This window comes from Trichoderma aggressivum, assembly GCF_033847375.1.
Source record: "Trichoderma aggressivum f. europaeum strain CBS 100526 chromosome Unknown scaffold_030, whole genome shotgun sequence".
In the NCBI taxonomy this organism is placed as follows: domain Eukaryota; kingdom Fungi; phylum Ascomycota; class Sordariomycetes; order Hypocreales; family Hypocreaceae; genus Trichoderma; species Trichoderma aggressivum.
Genome location: NW_026946396.1, coordinates 323320 through 337987, shown reverse-complemented (window position 1 = coordinate 337987; position 14668 = coordinate 323320). Strand labels below are relative to the sequence as shown.

At 53.7% G+C, this 14668-nt stretch overlaps 4 protein-coding genes across 4 annotated transcripts; 2 read left to right on the top strand and 2 right to left on the bottom strand.

Annotated features, from left to right (window-relative positions):
- Positions 1-2213: 2213 nt before the first annotated feature.
- On the top strand, positions 2214-3904 carry Triagg1_7142 (uncharacterized protein; the record flags this gene model as incomplete). Its single annotated transcript, XM_062901845.1, has 2 exons — positions 2214-2274; positions 2331-3904. The coding sequence occupies 2 exons, from the start codon at positions 2214-2216 to the stop codon at positions 3902-3904; spliced, it is 1635 nt and encodes a 544-aa protein (XP_062753964.1).
- A 1147-nt stretch (positions 3905-5051) lies between these two features.
- Triagg1_7141 (uncharacterized protein) lies at positions 5052-6610 on the top strand (the record flags this gene model as incomplete). Its single annotated transcript, XM_062901844.1, has 2 exons — positions 5052-5300; positions 5471-6610. The coding sequence occupies 2 exons, from the start codon at positions 5052-5054 to the stop codon at positions 6608-6610; spliced, it is 1389 nt and encodes a 462-aa protein (XP_062753963.1).
- Positions 6611-7222: 612 nt separating this feature from the next.
- Positions 7223-9936, bottom strand: Triagg1_7140 (uncharacterized protein; the record flags this gene model as incomplete). Its single annotated transcript, XM_062901843.1, has 3 exons — positions 7223-8063; positions 8152-8729; positions 8791-9936. The coding sequence occupies 3 exons, from the start codon at positions 9934-9936 to the stop codon at positions 7223-7225; spliced, it is 2565 nt and encodes an 854-aa protein (XP_062753962.1).
- A 2254-nt stretch (positions 9937-12190) lies between these two features.
- Positions 12191-13747, bottom strand: Triagg1_7139 (uncharacterized protein; the record flags this gene model as incomplete). The annotated part of the gene is made up of 5 exons (XM_062901842.1): positions 12191-12218; positions 12293-12960; positions 13030-13308; positions 13432-13463; positions 13540-13747. The coding sequence occupies 5 exons, from the start codon at positions 13745-13747 to the stop codon at positions 12191-12193; spliced, it is 1215 nt and encodes a 404-aa protein (XP_062753961.1).
- Between the last annotated feature and the right edge of the window lie 921 nt (positions 13748-14668).

The window sequence follows — 14668 nt, the reverse complement described above, 5'->3', positions numbered from 1 at the left end:
AAAAAGAAAAAAAAACCTTCTTTACGTAGAAGAGGGAATATCAGCCAGACGTGGCCTTGCGGTGACAAAAAAGGACGTATACGAGCTTTCTAGAAGGAAGAGAAAAGGAAAAGGATTATTATATAAATGTAACAGAAAGCTAAAAGGGACGGGAGAGGAGCGAGCGCGTGGGACGAAAAGGTGTTAATAATGTTGAGTGTTGATAATGGCCCGGTCTTTGCCCATGGCGGGACGGGCGGGGGGGAGCCCAGAACCGTTGAATGTGCGAGCCGAAGAAGCGCCGCACGGCGTGTGCAGGCAATCCATGGGCGCAATGGCACAGTTTCTGGCCCGGACGCGGCACATTGTGGGCGGCGTGGGAAAAAAAGATGGTGGGATGGGATGGATAATCTGATGGACATGCGATGGGACGTTCTCAACCAACTAGCCCCAAACTCCGGTTCGATTGAGGTCGAGGACACACGAGCTTGTTTGTGCTGGACCCCGCCGCTCCGCCCTGCAAATGCGCCGAAAGAAACGGAACACCCAGCGGTTGAGTGCGCTGAAAGTGCGCTGGAAACGGCCGGGCACGTGTGCTAAATCCGGGGACGAGGGGGTGCCTTGGCCCTGCTGCAGCGGAAAGGGTGGGCGCTAAGCGGCGACTTAGCCGGCGTCTGCCTGGTTTCATGGCGCCGCTGCCTGGGCGAGCATTCGGCTCAAAGAGCATCCTGGCCTGGATGGCAAGTTGTAATCTTCCCGTTTGGGGTTGAAAGCAGTAATTATCACAGAGAATTGGCTCTGCTGCCAGGGCGGACAAGACGGTCCGCGGCGGTCCGACCCCGAATGAGCTGATCGATGTCCAGGTTGAGGATATACAGGTATGCAGTCTTACAGGGACTATCAGGCACGATTACAGGTAATCAAGCCCCAGGTCGATGATGTATTAGACTGCTCCGTGTAGTACCTACTAATATATAACATGGAAGGCGGTGCCCCTACGATTTTCTGTTTACACCTACGGGCACCTCAGCTGATTGGACCGGATCCAGCTGCAGTGAATGAGGTGAATGTCCTGGGCTGTTGTTACTGTTACTGTTACTGTTGATACCAAGTGCCAACAGAATCAAAGTTGAGTCTTTTGCTAGATGCTAATTGGCCGTTGGCACAAGCAAGGCAGTGCATGGATGCTCTGAGACAGCCGTGCTTCACTTCAAGGTCCGATGGATCATGGGGACCAGTTCCCGAGCAATCTCCAGCAAAGAGCGAGCAACGCCCGACGTTGTCCAAGATGGGCCGGCCATATACGCTGTCGAGGGGCTGGGCAGAGCTCTTGCGAGTTTGAGTACTTGTATTAATCTATGCGCAATCCCCGTCACGGATTTGGCTTTGGAGCCTTTTGAAACCCGATTCGATCCATTGACATCTCGTTTGCCGCCTGGGAGTCTGATGAATAAACGTACCCTGTCACTATCAGGGATCGTATCCTCTTCACGCTTCGCAATCGCTGCCACAGCATGGCCATCGTCTGAGGCATCGTATGTTCACGCAACTTCATTGAGGAACAGGTAGGGCATCGACCATGAGCAGCCCAACGATGATTGTCGTGCATGTTCCTCCACGGGTGACGGCGTCTGCCAGCGTTTGCGACTCGTACTCGTACATGCATCCGCAGGCCCTCTCACAACCGATCATGGCACCCATCCCCCACGATTCAACGTACAAACCAGCATATGCTGCCAGCAAAGCATACATCTGCAGTACAGTGCATATTGCATGCATTGCCCCCAAGCCCGACGTGTCCGACGCCCAAAACGCCCAATTCAAAGGCAGCATCAAATCAGCGATCGCGACTCAGGGCACGTTATGTAATGCTACAGGCCCCTTTGACTTTTGCGCCAGGAGAGATTATGTCACGTGATTCTGCATGCCGGATGGCTTCAGCCCAATCGCCCCACGTAAACTCTGATCCAGCCAATGGCATGCCCGCATCCGCCTCTGACATGTGGCGCACCAAAAGCCAACGGCCGGTACGTACCTCCTGATCGACCCTGGTTCAAGGTCTGTTCCATGCCGGCCTGGGCCCATCGATATTCTTTCCTTCATCATCCCTCCATCCACCGGCTTCGACATCAATTCTGTCTCCTTCATCTCTGTTCTGCTCTCGTTGTGTCTTTGCTGTGTGTCGCCATCATCTCGTCGTCCGTGCCGTTCTGTAATTCCCACATCTGCTCGCAATGAGCGCCTCATCCAGCCTTGCCCGCAGGGCAGTGGTTCGCAACCCCCTGCTGGGCCAAGGTGAGATTATGCAAAACCCCTTACAGACCGCCATGGTTTCTGACATCTCCCCATAGCAAGAAACCTATCCCGAGGTGCATCGTCAGCTCTTATCACCAGACACATTGCTCGACAGACTCAGATCCCTGCCTTGGCCCTGCTGGTCCCATTGCGCCAATTGGGGACCGAACCTCATCGACCGGATGCGCCGTCTGGGCCGCCCCCCGGATTCAACGCCGAGTTGGCTAAGAAACCGCTGCCAAAGGATCCCTCGAGCGCTGCCAAAAAGTCCGGTGCAGAGGCAAATGCTAAAGATGCATCGGCCAATGCTACTGTTGCACAATCCGACAAGACCGCCGACGACGCCTCATTAACCGAACTGGCCGCAAGGAAGGGCGAGCTCTCCGGCCAAAAAGAGCTGGCCAAGAAGAAAGAAGACGAGGTCAAGTTGACAGTCTGGCAAAAGGTCAAGAAGGAAGCTCAGCATTACTGGGATGGAAGCAAGCTTCTTGCTACAGAGGTCCGCATCAGCTGGCGGTTGGCCCTCAAGATGGCCGCTGGCTATGAGCTTACCCGCAGAGAGAACAAGCAGCTTCGACGCACTGTTCAGGATCTCGGTCGGCTTGTCCCCTTTTCCATCTTCGTCATTGTTCCCCTTGGTGAGGCCTTGATTCCTCTGGCCTTGAAGCTCTTCCCCAACATGCTTCCCAGCACGTTTGAGGGGCAAAAGTCCAAGGAGGCCAAGGCTAGTCTCTTGCGGTCTACCAGGAAGGAGGTCAGCTCCTTTATGCGGCAGACCCTCAAAGAGACTGGTCTTCCCCTGAGCCAGGCGACCGCCACTGCTCAGAAGGAGGAGTTTGCCAACTTCTTCCGCAAGGTCAGGTCTACCGGCGAAGCGCCCACGGACCAGGACGTCATCAAGGTTTGCAAGATCTTCCGGGACGACATGACTCTGGACAATCTGTCACGCCCTCAGCTTGTGTCCATGTGCCGATACATGGGCCTCAACACCTTTGGCACAGATTCCATGCTGCGATACCAGATCCGTCACCGCATGCGGCAGATCAAGCGCGATGATAAGGCTATCGCCTACGAGGGCGCCGACAGCCTGACCGTCGCGGAGCTGCAGCTGGCGTGTGCCGCTCGTGGTATCCGCACGCACAGCGTATCCCCCGCTAGGATGAGGGCCGACTTGCAGACATGGCTCGACTTGCGTCTCAAGGAGGGTGTTCCCTCCACACTGCTGGTCCTGAGCAATGCTTACATGTACGGTCAAGGATCTGGCGAGGGCTCAAGCCAGATCGAGGCTCTTGTTGGTGTTTTGTCCTCCATTCCCGAGGAACTGTTCCACGAGATTGAGCTGGAGGTTCACAATGCTGAGGGTGCCGCCACCAACAAGCAGCGTCTTGAGGTTCTGAAGGAGCAGCAGGAGCTCATCGAAGAGGAGGAGCAGCAGAATCAGGAGAGCCAGACAACCGGCTTCGCCACTCCTCGTGATGTCGACGACATTGACGAGAAGGAAGAGCGACAGATGACGGCTGCTGAGAGCGGGCTCGAGAAGAAGCCTGCCGGCGAGATGGTTGATGCCGAGCTGGAGCAGATCAAAGCCGTCGAGGCCGAGCACAAGGCCGCTGCCAAGGAGCAGAAATGATGACGGGCCAGCAAATGTATAAAGCATAAAAAAGGAGGAAGCTCAAAGCACCAAAAAAAAAAAAGGTCATAAAGGAAACAAATTACGGCGTACACAAGAGCGCCGGCAGTCAAACGACATGTTATTCTTAGCAATTTCATATGTACAGTGGGTACCGCATACCCGAAAGGATAAGGGAAACATGTTTACAATAGCCGGATGATGAGAAACATGGGAACTACTTAGTTTGGGAGAGGGGGCGGCATAGACATCTCGACACACAGGAAACAAACAAATAGACTACGCATACTATTAATGATCTAGAGGAGTGAAGGCCAGTATAACTATCGGCTACCTGCCTATCTACTTAGCAGTAAGTACTACTAATCTACTACAGGGCACAAGGTACTATTCCAAGTGCACAATAATTCGAATATGAAGTACTGCCTCGTGTGACCGTTTTAAAGTGACTGATGGTCATACAGTAATCATCATGAAGCCAAGAATTAAAGAGTAGGGCCTTGCATACTTTGAAAGGGGAAAAGATGCAGGCTACCGTGCCAAGTTAAAAAGGGCTGTCTGTCTGGATGCGGCCGGGCTGTTGCGTCATCAGTCCCTTGCAGGTACCGAGGCGGCGGGAAGTGACTTTGGAGACGAAGCAGCACCTCGCAACAAACATGGACTTACAGCTTCAAAAGAGGATACACCTGGTTTTAAATTATTATTTTCATTGCCTTTTCGGCTCATTTAGTGTCTCAAATACCATCTGATACAGCACATAGATGACTGGAGTCTCAACGAGCCCCATCTTGTCCATGTACCCGAAACAAGCTGCAGCTGCTGCATGTACCTGCTAGGCACTTTGAGCCCTGCTAATTGCGCGCATCTTTCCACACCAACCGCCTGTAGCCCAGCTGCCTGTCCACGCCTCTCGACTAGCCTCAGACATACGCCACCTTTGAATCTCGACTCAAGCCCGCCGTTTCTTCTCCCTTTACTCACTCGCACCGCACCGCACCGCACCGCACCTCTACCGAAGCCGAGAGAGAAGCCTTGAATCAATTGCCGCAACATACGCCGTCAAGCATCTCTCCAGGCCCGCAACCCCCTCCCGCCAGGCGCAAAACTTCCCGGATCCCGAACCAAAGAGTCGTCTGATGCTTCGACCATGACGACGCACCACGACAACGACAACGACGACTTCTCCAACGTCACTTGGAGCGACCATGTCCACGACCAGGCAGCGCGATCTGCTGCCGTCGCCGCTGCCGACTCACCCACTCGCGCCATGGACGAGGCCGGAAACAGCTCCTCGGGGGGCATCGGCCGCGAGAAGCTCGAGTGTACCGTTGGGTTGCCCATCAAGGAGAATGACGGCACCAAGGACGCCTTTGTCTCGTATCTCGTCACTACTCACGTACGTCCATCTTCATCTACATCTAGTCGCGATTGCAGGCAACTCATTTTGGCTTCCACCATGTCTCTTCGTCTCCCCTCGTTACCCCGCCTCGCCTCACCTTGACGCTGTTGCGAGGCTATGAAATCGATTGCTGTTGAGTGATGCCTAGCTGACGATGTGGTCTTTAGTCCACGTTCCCGTCCTTCCAGAAAGAAGTCACCACCGTACGGCGGCGCTTCACCGACTTTGCCTTCTTGTTCAAGCAGCTGATGCGAGACTATCCGGCTTGCGCCGTCCCGCCCATCCCGGACAAGCAGCGCATGGAGTACGTCCGCGGGGATCGGTTTGGTAACGACTTCACCTCGCGGCGCGGCCACTCGCTACAGCGCTTCCTCAACCGCCTGTCTCTGCATCCGGTCCTGCGCCGGAGCACCATCCTGCACAGCTTCCTCGAGAGCCCCGACTGGAACGCGACGGTCAAGAGCCGCACGGCTCGCGGCAGCATAACGAGCGACCCTGGCGGCTCCAGCGGCGTTTTCGACAACTTTGCCGACACCTTCATCAATGCCTTTACCAAGGTCCACCAGCCCGACAGGCGCTTCATCGAGGTCAAGGAAAAGAGCGACAAGCTCGACGAAGACCTCGGTCATATCGAAAAGGTCATTGCCCGTGTGGCCCGTCGAGAGGGCGACCTGGAAACCGACCTTCGGGATCTAGCAGAGCAGTTCCAGAAGCTCATTACCCTTGAGCCAGGCATCGAGCCCGCCGTTCACGCCTTTGCCGCTTCCATCGAGGATACCGCAGCCAACCTCCACCAGCTCAAGGAGGTCACAGACCAGGATTACCTTGGCTCGCTGCGCGACATGCAAGCTTATTCGCTCGCTCTCAAGAACCTGCTCAAGGCCAGAGAGCAGAAGCAGCTTGATTACGAGCAACTGACAGAGTACCTGAACAAATCCACATCCGAGAGAGACTCTTTGCGCTCGGGCCACGGCGTCCCCAGCGGGCCGGGCGGCTTCATCCGCGCCAAGATTGAGGATGTGCGAGGCGTGGATCACGAGCAGGCCCGGCGCGAGCGGACCAGGAAGCTGGAGCTGAGAGTCGAGGAGCTCAGCACCGAGGTCGAAAACGCCCGCTTGACGAGCGATCGCTTCGACGACGAGGTCATCCGCGAGGTTGCCGACTTTGAGCGCATCAAGCGCATCGAGATGAAGGCGCAGCTCGGAGGTTTGGCGGATGCCCATGTCAAGTTCTACGGTGACGTCGCTGAGCTGTGGGAGTCTTATGTCATGGAGATGGAGAAGGAGGGTGTTGTTCCTGTAGCGTGAACTGTTTGATCATTTCCTTTTCTTTTCTTTTCTTGTGTGTGAGGCTAAAATACACTTTTGATGGCGGATTTGGCTGAGGCGTGGGCATGGCTTGACTTGGAACATGAAGCGTAGATAATGACGGGAGCCGACTAGGGGAGGGTCAAGAGCGTGGTGTATCGAGATTTTTCTGGGGCGTTTGGTAATACTATGGCGGCGTTGTAATAAAGAAGTGCTTGAGAAAAACAAGAAAATGAAGTGAACTTGTGAATGCTACCATGAGATGAATTGTTTTGATGGACAAATCTGCGATGACGTTTATACACTACGCTCATCGCCATTCAACACATCACTATATATACTCCGATCAAGGGCAAGACGAAGATGACTCCTGTTATATCCAAAGAAAGCCTCTCGTCTTTGACAAACAAGAAAAAGCAACGCATCAAGTCAAAATGAGTGATGGATAAACAGTAGCATGTAAGATACGACATACGAGATATAAAATATAAACCAAGCCAGATGAAATGTACTCCGTCTAATGAATACTGAAGCTTTCAATCAAACGTCCTTCCTCTTCCATGCAAGAGAAGAAAAAAAAGTCAAAAAGTTCAAATGAGCAAACGTCTATGTTCACCGCCGTAATCCTCGCTTTTCCTCGATATTGTCGTCATCACTATCTTCGCCAACGGCATAGTGCTCCGGCTCATCGGGATTATGGCCCGCCAACCTGTCGGCCGATCGATCCCTATACTGGTCAAACTCGTCATCGTCATCGCTCCCGCCCGCAAAGGCATCGTAGAGCTCTCCGCCGCGAGTCCGCCGGGCCTTCTTGCCCGCATTGGGGCCCTTCTCCGCGCTGTTCAGGCCTTCAGTCTCCTCCTCGTCGAGGAGCTCAAACTCGTAGTTGTTGCGGGAGTTGTTGCGGAGGCGGCGGCGGGCGATCCAGAGGTAGATGCCGAGGCCGCAGCAGAAGGCGGCAATCAGGCCAATGGCGCCATAGATCCAGATCTTGGCCTTGGTTCCAAAGGTCGGAAGCCAGGAAACCCACGATGAAGATGCGCTGGTCGTGCTGGATGGCTGAGCAGATTCCGTGCCAGGTTCGGCCTCGTGCTCGTGTGCGTCGGATGGCTTGTCATCCCCAGAGCCCTCTTGAGGCTTTGTTGACTCTGTGGGCTTGGCTCCAGGCTTAGTCGGTCGTACAGGGTGATCGGCAGGGTTCGTCACGACAGCTGCCGTCTTAGTTGAGCTTGTTGCCGCGTTGGTTTTCGTCGAGGCTGCACCCGATACAGTGGACAGGGTCTGGTCGTGATCGGCATCGTCATCCTCTGATGGCATGGGCGAAAGCTTGGCCTGGCTAGCATCAATGCTCTCGCCCCAGAGCTTGAGGTGCCAGTCAATAAATTTGCCCTTTTCATTGTTGACCTCAGTGTCTCGGATGACAAGCGTCCATCTGCCAACGCCAGTCTCACCCCTGATGAAAATTATTAGCACCAAATGGCGGATCACGGCAACACCTTGAAGAAGATTGTTACTTGAAAAGGAAAAGGAAAAGAACCTACCAATGGGCGACACTCATAAACGTCCAGTCATCGTAACCGCCTTTGAAGTTGTCCTGCTTACGAGCGACGGAAATATGGCTGATGACGTTCTCAGGGCTGACCAGATCCACGCTCAAATCGCCACGTCGAGTATGCTCAACATTCATGGTGACGGTAACGTGCTCCAGGCGAGCCAAGTTGGCCTTCTTGAGCATCTCGGGGGTCACGTCAAAGCTCACGACCAACCCGTCGTTACCTTCGGGGATGTCCTTTTTGATGTGCAGCCATGGAGAAAAGTACCAGCCCTGGGGCTTCACCTTCTTCCACGTCTTGGCCTTTTCAACGAGAGCGTAAGAGTCTATCTTGCCATAGCCAAAGGTGTGGCTAAACTGTCTCCCGACAGCAGTTTGCTGCCACTCAGCATCCGTCTGGTCGTCAAGTTTGACAGCCGTGTCCATAGCAAGGTATTGGAGATCTCGCCACGTCAGGTCCGGGCGAACTTGCATGACCAAGGCAAAGATACCCGCCGCAAGGGGTGCCGCGGCTGATGTACCGCCATGCATGCCGTAACAGGCGTTTTCTCCAACATCGGTTGTGTGCTGAACCTGGTTAGCTACCGACATTGATTCTGGAAAGAGGGGAGAGGGATGAAGAACTTACTATACCATCACCGCCACCGCTGCTGTAAGTGACAACTAGCAGGGCAGAGCAGTGCTCCGAATAGTAAGGGTGCTGGCCAGCACGATCGACTGCACCGACTGTTATGCTGTAGATGGAGTTGGTGTATCCATCAAAATTGCAGTTGTCACCGCTGGCCGCACCGTTACCGCTAGCAAAGACGTAGATGGAGCCAAGGCCCCCGCGGCCCGCTTGAACGCCCTTGAGCATGGCTCGTCGAATCAAGATATCAGGGGCTTCCATGGATCTACCATCGTCCGGAGGTCCCCAGGAGCAGGAGTAAATTTGGTTGTCTTGATACTTGTAGATCATGGCTTCGGCTTCGTCCGCATCGCTGATAGGGCTGCTCAAGATCCGAATGCCTGCAATCTTGGAGTCGTATGCAACGCCAACGCCGCACGCATCGTTGCGCACTGCAGAAATCTCGCCAGCACATCTCGTCCCGTGCCTGTCGTCCGACAATTCTGGTTTCGGCTCCGGGTCGTTATCGTTGAAATCCCAAGAACCTTCGGCAAAGTAGTTGTCTTTCAAGTCTTTGCTGTGCATGTCCAGGCCGTCGTCGACCATGGCCACAGTCGCGTTCTTGCCGGTAATGCCCTCGAGCCAGAGCCCAGTGACGTTTACGTCATGGCCAAGCTGCACTGTGTTGAACAGGTGCCATTGGTCTTTGAATATCGGGTCGGCAATGCTCAAGTCCCTCATGACATTCTCTTGCGTACGGACCGCCGTATCGTCTGGCTTTTGAGGGAAACGGGCAGCCATGTCCCTGGGCGGACGTGGCGGAAGGATTCTCTTTTGCAGACGGCTGCGAGCCTTTTGCTTGGTAGTCAAAAGGACGCCGTCCAGGACATCGTGTCCGCCAATGTCTCGCTTCCTCCTCCTGCGCTCCCGAACCTCATCTCTAACAACATCTCGCTCGTGCTTCTCGGCGCGGAAAACGTGGTGGTCGGTAAGCTCTCCAAGCTGGCCCTCGTGCGTCAAGCCCAGGCGCACGGCGACATCGCCAGGCTGCACCGACGGCTCGAGATGCAATACATAGTAGTCGTTCTTGTCGTAGTCTCGAGCGATTCTGGCACCCTGCGCCAAAGCCGCCAGGCCAGCAAGTCCAAGAACAGAAGCGACCTTCATGGCAGCGAAAGCAATGACGGTGCAGGAAAGGGATGGACGCGCGTTGGAGGATAGAGACTGGAGCTACCAGCACATGGAGCTGTCTGGATTTCTTTGTCCCCTGCAGATGGGCCGATGAAGAGAAATAGCGTCTGCGCAATAGCCGTTAGTGAAAAGGGACGAGCCGGAATACAAATGCAGGGCTCGATTGCAAATGCAAGTTCAAGAGACGAAGATGCGTCGCAACTCGCCACAGTTGACTCGGAACGGGGCTGCGCCATCCGCAGCAGAAGTGCCAATTACTCAGGAGAAAACGAAACCATTGAAATCAAGTGGGTAGATGGTGCCGAGAGCGACGGTTCCGAAACTCACCAGAAATGACAAGAGGCCGCAGGCTTCTCTTCTCCTGAAACAGCCAAGAAATGCCTGCAAAAAATAAAACAGCAAGATATAACGATGCGCAGGCGAAGACGCAAAGAAGAAAAAAAAAAGGATTGGCACTGGAGGCTTGGAGATGCAGGTTGTCGTGGCCAATCCGTCGAAACCGCCATTGAATAGAGACGCCAATCCCTCCGCTCTCAAGTACAGGTACACGCAGCCCCTCGCATTCTCGCCGGGCCCTCCCCCGCAGCAGCGACACGCCATCTGTACTGCTACCACACGCCTGTAGGGGGCTGCACTAGCAGGCTGGATGCCGCGCCACTAACGCAGCTTTAGAAGGTCTGAGCACGTCCAAGTTGCCAGAAGGGACTGTGCATGCCATGTATCGGATACTTGACTTTGGCCAGTCTAGCGAAGGGTTTGGCGCGGCGAATAGCAGGCTGATAGTAGTCGATACTTTTGGCTTACGAAAGGGCCCTTTTGCTAAGGTGCCAAAACACGGGCCCCCGTTTTAAGGCCTCGATTGACGACTGCTTGGGCGTCTATTGATCTCGACCGTCGTGGATTTTAATGCCACGTTGCCGTATTGATGCTCTCTTTCTGACCAGCCATCACGTGTTGCTATTTCCAACCTTTCTCAGGTAGCCATCAATACCTTACTTTGATAGATTTGTACCTGTACTCGTACGGATGACGACGCCGACATTAGCCTGCATACTCCTCATTCGTGTCAGCATCACCGTCTTGGGCAGGCATCAGACAAGAATAGCATCAGTGTAAGAATGAAAATCGGTGGACAGACCTGAGTAGGCCTAGTACAATCAATAGACACCCAGAAAAGAAGGGAAAAGCGCCCATCCATTCTACCACAGCCTCATCACACACATTCGAAGTCAATAAACGGCTTGCATACAATAGTAAAGTAAGATGTGCTTAGTCAAAATGAGAAGAAGAAAAAACGCCCAACTCAAGCGCCTCTCAACACCGACAATAGCGCAAAAGTAGCAAACACACACAAATACTACCTAACTACTAGGTAATAGTCCGCCATGAAAAAAGACGTCAAGCAGTCCGTGTACATCAGATACCTTAAATAAGAATAAAATGACGCAAAGAATACCTATGTAAATATATATGTAAATAAATATAGTCAACAATATAAACGCGCTTCTACAACCACTGCTATATTAATCCACCTGTTCTTCCCCCCCCCCCAAAAAAAAAATTACTGTTGCAAACCAACTGCTCAAAATACTACTCCGGTTTCTCATACCACAGTTGAACCCGGACTTGGCATGCCGCCGAGACACTCGAACCGGGCCGGCCACAAAGTCGCGACATCCGGCCCTTCGGCGGCAGGCCGATGGATGGATTCGATTCTACTCGTACTAGATCTACCTAAATCCATGAACCCCAGTCTGGCAGCTTCTGCTGCTCCATATCGCGACATCGAGTTGAGAGGCCGAAGCCGGAGAAACCAAGGCCAAGAGGACCCGCTTTGTACCTTGCTTCGACTCACGGAAAAAAAGTCAATCGTCAGCTATCCCAGAGATCCAGCGGGAGAATACGGAGAGAGAGCGCGCAAGAATTTTTTTTCTCTTCTTTTTTTTTGGTGTGCCAGTCTACAAGCACGTGCGGACGCGTGGGAGCGTGTGTATGTGTATGTGTATGCGTGTGTGAAACGAGAATTCATTGTCTTCCCATGCGCGGTATCGTAAAAGGCCCTAACTTTTTAAACTAACACAACAGCATGCCCCCTCGTCAAACCCCAGATCTCCAAGATCTTTTGCCGAGAATCCAGATGCAAGTACAAGAGAAAGAAAAAAACCACATTTTTACCATTAAAGATTCCCCTCAACACCCATCAACCCATAATGCGCCGAGTTGCGCAGACTTATTTCTGGTTCTCGGGTCGCAGGGAGCTGTAAAGAAGTGACAACGTTAGCAAGCTTGTCCAAATGAGTGTAGTATAATAAAGTGAAGGTCCATGACTTACCGGACGGCCTTGCCGGCTCTCCAGATCTCCAGGTTTCGGATCTCCTCCAACTCGGCCTCGTACTTCTCACGGTAGTCGGGCTGGCTGTTGTACTGGAGGGATCTCTTGGTCTCGGAACCATCCCGGACGCTGTCGTACAGGTTGTTGAAGACGGGCTTCAGGGCATCCTTGAACTTGGGGGTCCAGTCAATGGCACCACGACGGGCAGTGGTGGAGCAAGCCTCGAACATCCAGTCCATGCCGTTGGCGCCAATCAGAGGGTACAAGCTCTGAGTAGCCTCCTCGACGGTCTCGTTGAAGGCCTCGCTGGGGCTGTGGCCACGCTCACGGAGAACCTCGTACTGGGCAAGGAACATGCCGTGGATACCACCCATCAGGCAACCACGCTCACCGTACAGGTCAGAGTAGACCTCCTTCTCAAAGGTGGTCTTGTACAGGTAGCCGGAGCCAATGGCAACACCCAGGGCGACGGCCTTCTCCTCAGCCTTGCCGCTCACATCCTGGAAGACGGCGAAGGAGGAGTTGATGCCACGGCCCTCACGGAAGAGAGAGCGGACAGTTCGGCCAGAGCCCTTGGGAGCGCAAAGGATGACGTCAATGTTCTTGGGGACATCAACCTTGGTGAGGTCCTTGAAGACGGGGGAGAAGCCGTGGGAGAAGTACAGGGTCTACAGTCAAGAGTCCGTGTTAGTCACAATTGAGGCTGCCATGGCGCCACAAATTGAGGGGATACGTACCTTGCCCTCAACAAGCTGGGGCTTGATGGAAGGCCAAGTCTCGGACTGGGCGGCATCACTGAGAAGGTTCATGACGAAGGTACCGCGGCTGATGGCATCGTCGACCTCAAAGAGGTTCTTGCCAGGAACCCAGCCATCCTGGATGGCGTCGTTCCATGACTTGCCGTTCTTTCGGACACCAACAATGACGTTGAGGCCGTTGTCGCGGAGGTTAAGGCCCTGGCCGTGGCCCTGGGAGCCGTAGCCGATGAGGGCGAAGGTGTCGTTCTTGAAGTACTCCTGCAAGGCAATTGGGTCAGTCATGCAAGTCATTCCATTGGCCACCCGTAGATGGTTTCGAGATCAATGCAAGTCCTCTTGCTCGAACCCGTTGATGACTCTTCAGAACCGCCAGTTACTCACCAAAAGCTTCTCTTGGGGCCAGTCGGCACGCTCTATACAAGCAGTCGTTGTCAGAACACAGCTCTTACGCCCGCAGGCTCTCGCACGCAGAAGAGGAATTGCACACACCATAGACTTCCTCCTTGACACCGGCAAAGTCGACGGTCTTGAGGCCACGGGTCTGCTGCTGAGAGACGCCAGCCAGAGCCGGGCGAGCAGCGGCGACGGCACGAGTGGCGCTTCGGGCAGCGATGTAGGAGCGTTGGGCAACGCGGGGCGCAATCAATTGACGAGCAATTGGCGCCCGCAGGGTCTTGGAGAAAGCTTTTGAAGCCATTGTGGATGGAGATGTGAGTGAGAAGGATAGAGGGGAGAGAAGAACAGAGCCGCAAGGGAAATTGTTTGAAGAAGAAAAAAAGTTCAAAGCTTGGGATGAGCAACAGAAAGTCTACTTTTGAAGGGTGGGTGGGGGAAAAGCCTCAGCTCTCAAGGGCCCGATCTCGGTCACAGCTCCAAGCAACTCTGTCTCAACAGCGCCGGTTCGCCCCTGTCCCACCACATGTGAAAAGCCCCGGGTTTATCAAAAATACAGTTAGTGCGATGATTACTCGGAGGGTTAATGAGTAAGAAGCAGGCCCCCTAGCTTACTGTACCCAGATGGATTCAACTGGAGGTACGGATATACTGCACTCTACAGGTACTCGACTTTTACCATCTACATAGTAGCACATCCGTTCCAATGCACCCCAATTCACTTGGTACAGAAGCCAATTCGCTGGCAGGACAAGTAAAACCTCTGCACAGCACGCTAAATTTGCATCAAACCGTATTTCTTACTTAGTATATGGATAGGTAGAGCTTGTGCGTTGCAGGTCAGAGAATCGCACAGCGCCGGTTTTTCCTTGGCCCAAGCCGTGAGATGACGCATCCATCCAGCTGCACTAATACCCAAGTGCCAGTGCTGCCGGGGTACGGAATAGTGGTTGAAGAGCCCCACGACAGCCGCCGAAATCTGGCTTCTTGACAGTCCAGCACTCGTAATACATGTTCGGCCCGACCAATGGAACGTTTCCGTTTTATTGTATGTACGAGTATGCTGATCTCTACGGAGTAGATGGACCTCATATTCCCCCATCCCACAATTCAGTCATGATTGCTACGAGTGCCGCTCGAGTGATCCCCATTTGCCCATGTAAATACGCCCAGTCGTGTTATATCCCATCATCCATCATCCATCCCAGTTGCAAAAAAGCCCCGC